Source organism: Nerophis ophidion, linkage group LG24, assembly GCF_033978795.1.
Source record: "Nerophis ophidion isolate RoL-2023_Sa linkage group LG24, RoL_Noph_v1.0, whole genome shotgun sequence".
Lineage (NCBI taxonomy): Eukaryota > Metazoa > Chordata > Actinopteri > Syngnathiformes > Syngnathidae > Nerophis > Nerophis ophidion.
The window spans coordinates 26940875-26954868 of NC_084634.1; the positions used below are offsets into that span (position 1 = coordinate 26940875).

The 13994-nt window shown below is 39.5% G+C and overlaps 1 protein-coding gene across 1 annotated transcript in view; it reads right to left on the reverse strand.

Moving 5' to 3' along the window:
* The window catches only part of nudt14 (nudix (nucleoside diphosphate linked moiety X)-type motif 14), an 81896-nt gene that overhangs the window by 16334 nt on the left and 51568 nt on the right, over positions 1–13994 (reverse strand). Inside the window, exons 3-4 of the mRNA XM_061886449.1 lie at positions 7007–7071; positions 6296–6596 (exon numbers count right to left, since the gene is read on the reverse strand). Of these exons, the coding sequence (XP_061742433.1) occupies positions 6296–6596; positions 7007–7071 (366 nt within the window). The remainder of the gene's footprint in view (positions 1–6295; positions 6597–7006; positions 7072–13994) is intronic.

Sequence of the window (13994 nt, forward strand, 5' to 3'; positions counted from 1 at the left end):
CCATGTAACCTCCAGACGGTTTCTGTGATTTTTTTTTTAATGGAGTAAAACTGCAAAATAAGCCCTTTGGCCCAAAGAATGTTGTGAGTACCAACACTTCGATAAAAAAGGAGGAGGATCACCACAAGAAAGACCTTGTAGTTAAGTATGACGGCAGTGTCTTCTCTCTTCCCCTTCTCGCCATCTTTGCCATCAAGAATGGTTAATAAATGTCAAAGTGATAATAATAACGGATTAGATTTATATAGAGCTTTTTTTAGACATTCAAAGCGCTTCACAGAAAAGTGAGAACCCATCATTCACACGATGATGGTGGTAAGCTACACTTGTAGCCACAGCTGCCCTGGGGTAGACTGACGGACCACCACCAAGTCATTCACTCTCATTACTTAGGTAACGTTGCTGTATGACATTTTTATCCAACTATTGGGGTATTTTCTTAAGCAGATTTTCATTATGCAAGCAAATAATAACCCATGATTAATTACATTTCAAGAGTGTGATTAATCTGATTTAAAAAATAAATAAATCACTTGACAGCCCTACTTGTTAATAAAAAAACATTGATGCATCAACCCCTTGTTATTAGAGATGTGAGTTAATGGCTTTTTTGCCAATATCCAATATTCCGATATTGTCCAACTCTTAATTACGGATTCCGATATCAACCGATACCGATATATACAGTCGTGGAATTAACACATTGTTATACCTGATTTAGTTGTGATGCCTCGCTGGATGCATTAAACAATGTAACAAGGTTTTACAAAATACATCAACTCAAGTTATGGAAAAAAAATGCCAACATGGCAATGCCATATTTATTATTGAAGTCACAATGTGCATTATTTTTTTTATCATGCCTCAAAACAGCAGCTTGGAATTTGGGACATGCTCTCCCTGAGAGAGCATGAGGAGGTTGAGGTGGGCAGGGTTGTTGGGAGGATGGGTAGCGGGGGTTTATATTGTAGCGTCCCGGAAGAGTTAGTGGTGCAAGTGGTTCTGTTCATTTGTTCTGTTGTGTTTATGTTGTGTTATGGTGTGGATGTTCTCTCGAAATGTGTTTGTCATTCTTGTTTGGTGTGGTTTCACAGTGTGGCGCACATTTGTAACAGTGTTAAAGTTGTTTATACGGCCACCCTCAGTGTGAACTGTATGGCTGTTGACCAAGTAAGCCTTGCATTCACTTGTGTGTGTGAAAAGCTGTAGACATTATGTGACTGGACCGGCACGCAAAGGAAGTGCCTTTAAGGTTTATTGGCGCTCTGTACTTCTGCCTATGTCCGTGTACCACTCCGTACAGTGGCGTTTTAAAAATGTATAAATTAAAATTTTTGAAACCGATACGGATAATTTCCAATATTACATTTTAAAGCATTTATCGGCCGATATTATCAGACATCTCTACTTATGTTTGATACACGGTACTGAAAAGCACTTTATGTTGTGTAGTTCAGTAGAAGCATTTAAGTCTCACCTTAAAACTCATTGGTATACTCTAGCCTTTAAATAGACTCCCTTTTTAGACCAGTTGATCTGCCGTTTCTTTTCTTTTTCTCCTATGTCCCACTCTCCGGTGGCCATGATAAATAAAGTACTATCTATCTAATCTAATGTATTGCTTGCCAGTGTATCGCCTGGGGACATGTCTGCGCTGCTGATCCGGCTCCGCTTGGGATGGTTTCCTTACTGCTGGCTCCCCTGTGAACGGGACTCTCGCTGCTGTGTTGGATCCGCTTTGGACTGGACTCTCGCGGCTGTGTTGGACCCATTATGGATTGAACTTTCACAGTATCATGTTAAACCCGCTCGACATCCATTGCTTTCGTCCTCTCCAAGGTTCTCATAGTCATCATTGTCACCGACGTCCCACTGGGTGTGAGTTTTCCTTGCCCTTATGTGGGCTCTACCGAGGATGTCGTAGTGGTTTGTGTTGTGGTTTGTGCAGCCCTTTGAGACACTAGTGATTTAGGGCTATATAAGTAAACATTGATTGATCAATTGTTCAAAGTGTACAAACTTTCAATAAAACATGGACTTTTGTCAAGGATGCAAGCAATTATCCATATTTACAGTGTTTCTTATAAAGAAATCTGCTTCACGAGATTTCACTGAATTAAGTATTGAAAGGCAGCATGGAAATGTTTATATTCTCATGAGTCAAAATATCTACCACAGTTAAAAGTAGAGAGCTCAATATAGTTATCAGATATATCAAACAATTGCTACCCCAAATAACATCTAGTACAATGTGTATGTCATTTCACTCTCTGAGTGTTTATAATACATAACAAAGCCCATTTAGCCGCCACAGTAAATCATTTCAATGCCTTAGCGTGCAGCTTCACCGCCACACAATGCACTTCCGTCAAAATTCTGCACCCTCATAGGGGTCGTGAGGGTTAAGACGATACCCATCTATTCAAATGGAAGCGGACCCACACGTAACAAGGACCATAGACAACACCAACAAAGCTGGAGGAGGCCAGCGAGTCAAATCAAAAGCACAGTTATGAGAGCCGTCAGTCTACCCTGTGCAGGTGCGGTAGGGGTTGTTTTTCTTCCTGCTCAGTTGTCTCATTGGGCTTGCTAATGAAACATTTAAAAAGATTGATGGCTCACTTGATGCTTCCGTTGACCCTGCATATATCTCTGAATCTTTAGCTCTCATCCATCATCAGTGGTGGGTACTAGAAAAAAAACAGTTTTAAATGTTTTCTTATCTTGTGAGGCATACTGTATATATAAAAAGGATTTACACAGCATTTACCTACACCATGTTGGACCACATTTAACTAAATTATTGTGCAGTAAATTAGTATTATACCTGAAACGATTCATCGAAAAGCTATTTGATTTATTGCTTGGATTCAGACACTTGTCCTCCTTTTGGAAATGAAAACCAGTGGTGGTCAACAAAGCTAAAATGGCTAATGAACAGCAAGCAGCGTGCAAGATATCGAAAGTTAAAGTAAAAGTACCAATGATTGTAACACACACTAGGTGTGGTGAAATGTGTCCTCTGCATTTCACCCGTCCCCTTGTTTACCCCCTGGTAGGTGAAGGGAGCAGTGAGTAGCAGCTGTGGCCGAGTACTGTAACAATTTTTGGTGATGTAACCCCCAATTCCAACCTTTGATGCTGAGTGCCAAGCAGGGAGGTAATGGGTCCAATTTTTACAATTTGAGTACAAAAGAGGCTTAAAAGCCTACTGAAATGAGATTTTCTTATTTAAACGGGGATAGCAGGTCCATTCTATGTCATACTTGATAATTTCGCGATATTGCCATATTTTTGCTGAAAGGATTTAGTAGAGAACATCGACGATAAAGTTCGCAACTTTTGGTTGGTAACAGAAAAGCCCTGTCTTTACCGGAAGTCGCAGACGATGACGTCACCCGTTGATGGCTCCTCACATCCTCACATTGTTTTTAATGGGAGCCTCCAGAAAAAAGAGCTATTCGGACCGAGAAAACGACAATTTCCCCATTAATTTGAGCGAGGATGAAAGATTCGTGTTTGAGGATATTGAAAGCGACGGACTGGAAAAAAACAAAAAAACAAAACGCGATTGCATTGGGACGGATTCAGATGTTTTTAGACACATTTACTAGGATAATTCTGGAAAATCCCTTCTCTTTCTTTTGTGTTGCTAGTGTTTTAGTGAGTTTAACAGTACCTGATAGTAGGAGGTGTTTGTCCACGGGTGTCTTGACGCCAGTATCTCAGAGAAGTCGACGGCAGCTTTATGGACGGCACAAGCTCAGCTGATCTCCGGTAAGAAGCGACTTTTTACCACAATTTTCTCACCGAAACCTGCTAGTTGACATTCGGTCGGGATCCATGTTCGCTTGACCACTGTGATCCATAATAAAATTTCACCTCCGGTAATTTTAAACAAGGAATCACCGTGTGTTTGTGTGGCTAAAAGCTAAAGCTTCCAAACTCCATCTTTCAACTTTGACTTCTCCAATATTAATTGAACAAATTGCAAAAGATTCAGCAACACAGATCTCCAAAATACTGTGTAATTATGCGGTTAAAGCAGACGACTTTTAGCTGTGTGTGTGTGCAGCGCTCATATTTCCTAACAGTCCGTGACGTCAATCGTACACATCATTACGTGACGTTTTCAAGAAGAAACTCCCGGGAAATTTAAAATTGCAATTTAGTAAACCAAAAAGGCCGTATTGGCATGTGTTGCAATGTTAATATTTCATCATTGATATATAAACTATCAGACTGCGTGGTGGGTAGTAGTGGGTTTCAGTAGGCCTTTCAATCTTCCTGCAAAAAGCAGCATTGAGCAAAAAATCGAACAGTGCAATGGAACAGATCCCTATACTTTATCAGAAAAAGATTTGTACAGTGATATCAAAAATTATACTTTGGTCGCGTTCTCAGACATATCCAACTGATGTGCTACAGACGGCATATTGCACACCACAAAACAGAAGGAAACTTGGAAAAGCGTGGAGGTCTACAACTTTTTTGTGTGTGGCTGGGTCAACGACATCGGTATCAGGACTCTCCCGGATAAATATGCATCATTTTTGCTCGGGTAAGGTTGCATTTCATGATTTAACTTGGCGCCTACTGCCATGTTTGTTGCTGTTGCACGTGCTGTTTACAATTGTGTTTTTCCTGTCTTTATCAAAATGTAACTATAGATGTCAACATTGTGTATAGGCTCAAAGCTTCATTTATGATTGCTGCCTTCTGTAAAAGCTTAACTCTTTAAGGTTTTGCTTAAATGTGCTTGATTTTATTTAGACTCGCCATGTTGGTGCTTTTCGCAACACTCAAAGCAAACATGTGTTTAAGAAATACAAATAACATTAGGAAAATACTTAAATTGGAAATGATAAACGTTAAAAATATATCAAGCAAACCTTTAACAAAGTGATCACTGCAAACTCATGCATTCTTTGACTCTGTTCCCTTGGACTGGAGTGTGTGCTGCTTTTCTCGTTATTCTTAAAATCTTGCACTCTTCCTCCCTTTTAAATCACATTTCGAGGAACTCTGAAGAAACATTCATCCTTTTTGCGATTTGAACGATTAATACAGCCGAAAACAACACAAGCATGGGTCATTTTTTCTTACCGTAAAATATCAAATAATATTATTTAGCTCATTTACGTAAGAGACTAGACGTATAGTATTTCATGGGATTTAGCGATTAGGAGTGACAGATTGTTTGGTAAACGTATAGCATGTTCTATATGTTATAGTTATTTGAATGACTCTTACCATAACATGTTACGTTAACATACTTGGCACCTTCTCAGTTGGTTATTTATGCGTCATATAACGTACACTTATTCAGCCTGTTGTTCACTATTCTTTATTTATTTTAAATTGCCTTTCAAATGTCTATTCTTGGTCTTGGGTTTTATCAAATACATTTCCCCAAAAAATGCGACTTATACTGCAGTGCGACTTATATATGTTTATTCCCTTCTTTATTATGCATTTTCGGCAGGTGCGACTTATACTCTGGAGCGACTTATACTCCGAAAGATACAGTAGTAACCATTGAGAACAGAGCTAGCTTGACCACCACGCATATTTAATGGTTGGGACATTAGTAGGTTGATTGGCAACACTAAATTGGCCCTAGTGTGTGAATGTGAGTGTGAATGTTGTCTGTCTATCCGTGTTGGCCCTGCGATGAGGTGGCGACATGTCCAGGTTGTACCCCGCAATCCGCCCGACTGTAGCTGAGGTAGGCGCTAACGCCCCCCGCGACCCCAAAAGGGAATAAGCGGTAGAAAATGGATGGATGGATGGACATTAGTAAAATCCATGCAACAGCCTGTCGCCTCAATTATTCAATTCATGAGAGCACAAATAAAAAGACCGCATTGAGTGCCCATTACTTGAAATATGCAAAACATCTGAGTGGTGGCGAACAGAGAAGAGTTTTTAGAGACTTATTTCTTAGAATTAATTCACACATGCTAATAGTGCAATTTCTAACGTTAATGTTCTGCATTGATTTAAAAAAAAAAAAAGGATGAAAGTTATGGCAAGCAGAAAATTTTTTGTTTATGTCAATTATTTTACCTAAAATACCCATTGAACCATTAAATGTGTTTTATTCGACAAATAAATAAATAATCGATAGCTGCAGCCGTAATGACTACTACAATATATATGTTTAATCTGGTTGACTTGTTTTGTTGGTCTTTCTTGTCTGCTTATTGTTCAAATATTATGTGTATGTGATGGATGCCTTTTGAATTATATCATAAAGTGAACAAATACAAATGGTAAAGATAACACTTCTCACCGATAAGAAGTAATCCTCTTGAGTTTTGAAGCAGGCACGTCATAGCCACACTCCTCCAGTACTTCCTGTCTGGCGATTTCCTCCAAGGAGAGATTTGGCTTGTCCACCAGCCCGGCGCACAGCTCGTAGGTGACTCCAGCGGCGGCCGGCGGCCATGCAGACAGGCTTTCCTTCGCTGTAGGCGCTTGGGCCTCCTGGCTCTCGGAACTAGACGCTGCAGCTTCGGCGACCACCTCCTCAGTCTTTTCAGCAGATTGACATGGCTGCGTCTTGGTCTTTTCCCACTCACACATGAATACAGCTATTGGATAAGCATTAATGTTAGTACGTAAGTTGCATTTAAGTGTGTCACGTAAAATACAGCACATTATACTAATGAATAATATCCACAGGCCAAATGTTAAAACACCAACGTCAAGCAAAGTCTCCGATAAAGGGCATAATATCTTTGTATCTATCCATTTCCTCCCAGCAATAGAAGCGAACAAAAGATATTAATACACAGACTTCCTTGAATTTAGTGGCGAACAAAGGAGGTAGGCCTCTTGTGGCGTATTTAAGCAATGTGGCACCAACCAGCATGAATAAACGGGATTTTAAAAATACTATTTTTTTGGTGAGAAGTGGCTACAGAGTAACAATATACTGCAGATCTGAAATTGTCGAAAGAATGAAATAAATAAGCAGCAACAGTGGTTAAACAAAGCTTACCTGGACGGAACTGCTTGACAAGGACAAAACAGTGGGAGGTGGTGTTGAAGATCAGCACAGATACACTGAGGACACATAAAACGGAAATGTTACGATAAAACAATTAATAAAATATATGGATGTTGGCATTCATCCAGGTCGTTGTGTTCTAAGGACATTCAATCGACCGACTGTTCTGTTTGTCTTAGAAGACATTGCACCTCACATCCAAGAGGATTCATCACATCATGCTCATAGATTTAGATTGGTCAGATCTAGTCTTACACTTTAATCGGACAGAGAAGGGATCATGGTCCATTTGAATTAAATTAAGCAAGTTTGGAGACTGTGGCCTCCTTTAAGTTCCTGGGAACATATATCTCGGAGGACCTCAGATTTGTGTACGTCGCGGCCATCCAAATTTAGGATGGAATAGTAATACTTATATTGTCAGATCACTGACAATATAACCTGGTCCCTACAGACCGGAGCTCTTGTAAAAAGAGCTCAACAGCACATGCACTTTTTGCGTCGGATAAAAAGGGCACAGCTCCCTCCCCCCATTCTCACCACATTCTACAGAGGCACTATAGAGAGCTTGCTGGCCAACAGCATCTCTGTCTGGACTGGAGCCTGCAATGCCTCAGACTGGAAGTCTCTCCAGATAGTGGTGAGGACGGCGGAAAAGAACATCAGGACTCCTCTTCCTCCTATCCAGGAGATCGCAAAAAGCCGCTGCCTGACCAGGGCTCAGAAAATCTGCAAAGACTCCTCCCACCCCCACCAAGGACTGTTTTCACTGCTGAACTCTAGGAATAGGTTCCGCAGCCTCCGTAGCAGAACCTCCAGGTTCTGTAACAGCTTCTTCCCTCAGGCCGTAAGACTCTTGAACGCATCATAATTAAATTATCCCCTCAACTCCCCCCAAAATGCATTAACTCGCTGGAATGAAAAAAAAGACAATATAACATACATCCATAATCCAGGTTGCATATGAAAACGTGCAATGTATTTATCTATACGGTAATCTATTTATTTATATCTGCACCTTATTGCTTTTTTTCTTATCCTGCACTACCAAGAGCTAATCCAACGAAATTTCGTTCTTACTTGTACTGTAAAGTTCAAATTTGAATGACAATAAAAAGGAAGTCTAAAAAGTCAAGTCTAAGTCTAATATAATTTAATACAAAAATCCACTTTCCCCATTTTTTGGGTTTGATAATAAAAAACTAAATCCGGAAAATGAATCGTTACCCGCTGTCCAATATCCACATTACTATAGTGTTTGAAAATCAAAAATAGGAATCAAATCAAAACTCTATTCCCCCTTCCTCATTCTATTTGTTTGGACAAATAGGTAGCTTGCACATGCGCAGTGTCTCTTTTCAGGATCCTCGTCTGTGAGTGACCCGTAAAAACAGAAGAAGAAGACAAAGAATGGCGTCAGTGTCGTTGGTCTATAGTTTTATGTCAATACGTCACTCTTGTTCTTCTGTTGTTGTTCCAGGTCACTCACTAACGAGGAAATGAAAATGAGACACTGCACATGTGCAACCTTCTCATATGTACAAATATGAAACGGGGACTGCGGAAAAGAGTTTTCCAATTATTCAATTTTAACAGATAACGGATAATGGATACAGATCTGTTTTTCTTTATTTTTTTTAATTAGCAAACCAAAAAAACTGGGAAAGGGAATTTTTATGTTAAATTATTTTTCTATTCTTAACAAATAAATGGATGGGCGCGATTAAGACTGACCACATAACATGGATTGTCAACACTTCAGCACTGGTCAAAAACGGACCCCAGAGACTCCACTTCCTTCGTGCTGTGGAGGAACTAACTTGAGGAGAAAAAGCAGGCATCTTTTTATGGGGCCAACATAGAGCCAGTACTACGTAACTGTGTGGTTTGCTGGCCCTGCAGAGGGTGACCAGGACAGCGGAGAAGATTATCAGACAAACAGAGTTAAAAAACGTTTTTACCCGTGGGCCATTACGATATTGAATCCCTCCCAATAAGTTACACTGTCATTCAATTTTTCACTGCAGATTGTACTGGTATTTATGTATTTACCTAGCAGAGTAGCCACCTTTAATTTCGTCATGCTCCCATGTTTAAGGACATTAAAGCGTTATATTATTTTCTATTCAACATCTGATCAATCTTAATATAAGACTATATTAGACTAATCTAGACTATATCCGACCAACCTAGGTCCAACACTAGATCTGACCAATCTATAGGTCTATAAACATGAACAGATGAGACCTACTTGGATGAATGGCAAATTGTCTTTTAAGATAAACTGAACAGTCCCGTGGCAATCGATTGAATGCCCCAAAAATACAATTAATCATAGTTTTGCTGTATGTGAATGTATGTCCTAAAATGTAGATAAAAACTTGCCTGTAGTTCCTTGAGTTATCTATAGCAGAATAAAAAAGTGTGAGCACACTTGTCACTCATCCCCGGTCTTTGTCTCTGTGAGGCCACCAGCATACGCATGCACAGAAGATGAAGCTTGTAACATAATAGAAATGATCAGCAGCAGGCCCAAAATCAAATGAGCTGTTCTTTATCCCATTTAGGATATTTTCTGAAGGTTTTATGAAATTCCGACCATTACCTTTTGAGTTATTTTGCTGACTAAGTAACTAAGAGACAGACAACCCAACAAAAACGATTATAAATCCTCCTGGTGGAGGTAATCATGGATATTCACAGTGTGTCAACGCTCAGACCGCAGAGAATGTTGATAACCATCACCTTCCTTTCAAATTCGGAAGGTGTCAAAAATCCAGACAAGGAAAAGTGGAACAGTAGGAGCTGTGTTGAAACATATCTGCACTAGAACACAGGTACAGGTACAATTATGCAGCAGATTGAGGCAAAAACAAAAAAAGTGGGACATGCAGGCCTGAGGCATGGAAGCTGTCCCTTGAGGCAACTCTGGGTCTTTTAAAACTGTTCCACACATTACAGCTCTTCTGCAGCTTCCCAAAAACATAATGCTCTAATGGTTATACCAAGACGCTTGGGATTCTTCATGCGCCATTAAACATGTTACCTCCTCAAGGGGCCTTTAATCCGGAGAGTGGGATATGAGCAGTGATTTTGTTAAGTATCAAAACAGCAGAAAGTAACTTATTCCGGTGCAAAAAAGCGTATTTCTACAGTATTTGATACCATGATCACACAATGTTTTCAGTTAAAATGAGGATTTTTTTTTTTGTCCTGTCCAACTACTCAGGCAAATCATATTGTTGATCTAGATGCCCATATTTTCTGTATAGATTAACTTTACAAATAAGAAGTGTGGGATACTTCTCTTGTTGCCTTATTTTGTATTTGACTTTACTAAATGGATTTATATTATTGTTTGGCGCAGCCGGACCAAAGCAGGCGGGGATAGAAAGAGAAAAAAAGGAAGACAGAGGGAGAAGTTGCGGGAACAAAAAGGGGATAAGACAGAGAGACAACAACAGTAACAACAACCCCGACAGAACAGCATCAGCAAATAGGATATGTACAAATATGATACGAAAAGTGACAGCAAAGAAGCAGATGGTGAAATAAATATTAATAAAACAAATGACAATGAACATTATTGCACTACCAATGGAGCAATACACATATTGATAGTAATAGCACTATTGATAATAAAAAATTACAATAATTACCTCTATTATAAACAATACAATTGTTTCCAATGCAACAATACATTAATGTAATGATAACTTCATTTACAAAAGAAAGCAAATAAATGGAGGAGAAGAAAGAGAATAGAGATGTCCTATAATGGCTTTTTTGCTGATTTCCAATATTCCGATATTGTCCAACTCTTAACTACTGATTCAGATATCAACCGATACAGATATATACAGTCGTGGAATTAACACATTATTATGCCTAATTTTGTTTTGATGCCCCGCTGGATGCATTAAACAATGTAACAAGGTTTTCCAAAATAAATCAACTCAAGTTATGGAAAAAAATGCCAATAGGGCACTGCCATATTTATTATTGAAGTCACAGAGTGCATTTTTGTTCTAACATGCCTCAAAACAGCAGCTTGGAATTTGGGACATTCTCTCCCCGTGAGAGCATGAGGAGGTTGAGGTGGGCAGGGTTGGGTGGGGGGGTAGGGGGTAGCGGGGGGTGTATGTTGTAGCATCCCGGAAGAGGTAGTGCTGCAAGGAGTTCTGAATATTTTGTTCTGTTGTGTTTATGTTGTGTTACGGTGCGGATTTTCTCCCGAAATGTGTTTGTAATTCTTGTTTGGTGTGGGTTCACAGTGTGGCGCATAATTGTAACAGTGTTAAAGTTGTTTATACGGCCTTTCTTAGTGTGACCTGTATGGCTGTTGACTAAGTATGCGCTGCATTCACTTGTGTGTGTGAAAAACTGTCGGTATAATGTGATTGGGCCGGCACGCAAAGGTAGTGCCTTAAAGGTTAATTGGCGCTCTGTACTTCTCCCTACGTCCGTGTACCACTCCGTACAGCCGCGTTTTAAAAAGTCATAAATTTTACTTTTTGAAACAGATTCCGATGATTTCCCATATTACATTTTAAAGCATTTATCGGCAGCCCGATATTATCGGACATCTCTAAAAGAGAAGCTAACTGTATTAACCTTGTAGATTGTTAAAATAGCAATAGGATTCTTCAAGAGTAATGTTTTTTAATTTCTCACCAAACATGGCAAATTATTGGAATTTGGCTGATTGCGTGAAATTGATGGTTGACTAAAGCGGTTTTCAAGAAATTGACAAAAAAAAGCATGCACTTCTTGGTCGTGCGCTGTTGATTCTGTCCAAAATAGTTTGCCGTTTTAAAACATTGACAGGACTTCAGCTATTCACATATAACTCTCCTCAGCATTAATCTGCTACACTAAGCAATCCAACTAGTTTCCAGCCACTAAGGTATAGCAAAGGTCATAGAAGTACTAGTTGAGAAATAATGGGACAAAAGTGATAAAGGCTTTGGATGAGTTAGTCTGCTGGTTTGTGTGTACAGTTCGCTTCCTGCCTATGATGCATATCTTCCACAACTTGAGCAACCACTTGTGATCGCGTCTCACTTCCAAGCACATTTGTGCTCACTGCTAAAAGTATGCAGGCGCAAGTGGCCCAGAACGCCTCCCAATGAACTCAATGAACAAGTCTGTCCTCAGTGCACAATTGTAGCTGTCAATTTCTGAGCAAATGATTATTAAGTATGCAGCATGACTGAATAAGATCACACATACAAGCAGAATGTGTTAAACTATTTGATAGAGATGCCTTGACATTTACATTCTAGACTTAAGTCTAGGTATGGCGAAATAGGACCTGATCTTAAGACAAACAACATTTATTGTTTGAGTAATCCAGGTCTTGGAAATACGCAAAACTTATTAGTCGCCGAAAGCGACTTGCTTTGCCACGATGCAGGTAAATGACCCATTAGTATGCAAGAAGGTCCTTCATCAGCCACACAGGACGATATTAACAATGACAACCTTATGGTTACCACTCCCTGGGAACACACCCACCAAGGACATACCGTATTTTTCGGATTATAAATCGCTCCGGAGTATACGTCGCACCGGCCGTAAATGCATAATAAAGAAGGAAAAAAACATATATATATATGTCGCACTGGAATATAAGTCGCATTTTTTGGGGAAATGTATTTGATAAAACCCAACACCAAGAATAGACATTTGAAAGGCAATTTAAAATAAATAAGAATAGTGAACAACAGGCTGAATAAGTGTACGTTATATGACGCATAAATAACCAACTGAGAAGGTGCCTGGTATGTTAACGTAACATATTATGGTAAGAGTCATTCAAATAACTATAACATATACAACATGCTATACATTTACCAAACAATCTGTCACTCCTAATCGATAAATCCCATGAAATCTTCTTCCTCGATGTAGCTTCTAAACAACTCTGCCAACTCCAGAGGTATGCGCCACTTCCTTTTGTCGTTTTCTGCTGCATATTTCACTACGTCCAGTTTGTAATCTGCAGTACATGATTTCCTTTTCGGTGCCATTTTTGTTCAGTCCTTCTCAGTTTTTATAAGTTACTGCCAACGTTGAAATGATCCATTTTAATAGCTACGGCAGTAGCACATAGCATATAGCAGTTAACATCCCATGACCTACAATGCACTTCTGCCATGACCCTCCCCCGCCGATTTCTTACTGGTTGACGTGTATGTGACGATTGATGACGTGTGTGTGACGATTGCTGACATTTTCTTCGTCTCTTCCGCGAATGAGATAAATAATATTATTTGATATTGTGTAATCTGCAGTACATGATTTCCTTTTCGGTTCCATTTTTGTTCAGCCCTTTTCAGTTTTTATAAGTTACCGCCAATGATGTAATGATCCATTTTAATAGCTACGGCAGTAGCATATAGCAGTTAGCATTCCATGACCCACAATGCACTTCTGCCATGACCTTACCCTTATTGGTTGACGTGTGTGTGACGATTGCTGACATTTTCTTCGTTTCTTCCGCAAATTACATAAATAATATTATTTGATATTTTACGGTAATGTGTTAATTTCACACACAAGTCGCACCGGAGTATATGTCGCACCCGCGGCCAAATAATGAAAAAAAACTGCGACTTATAGTTCGAAAAATATGGTATATAGGGAAACTCTGGGTCTAAATTTGAAAACAGAAGAAGCCCTTTGGAAATAAAGAGGCAAACGTACTCTACAAACAAGAAGAATCCAGAACCAACAGATTTCATATCTGCCAAAAAGATCGATGATGCCCCCAAATCTGGCTTTCACATTTTTAGGTCATTCACCTGAAACGTGCAAAGAAGCTTAGACATGACTCAACCCTGCACAGAGGAAACTGTAATGCCCACTTAAACAAAAATGCTAAACAAATGTAGGTCCAAACGGGAAATACTACTTTGACACCTGGGAAAGAATTGCCGGCTCCCGTGGCCTATTTCCTCTCGGAAATACATGTATG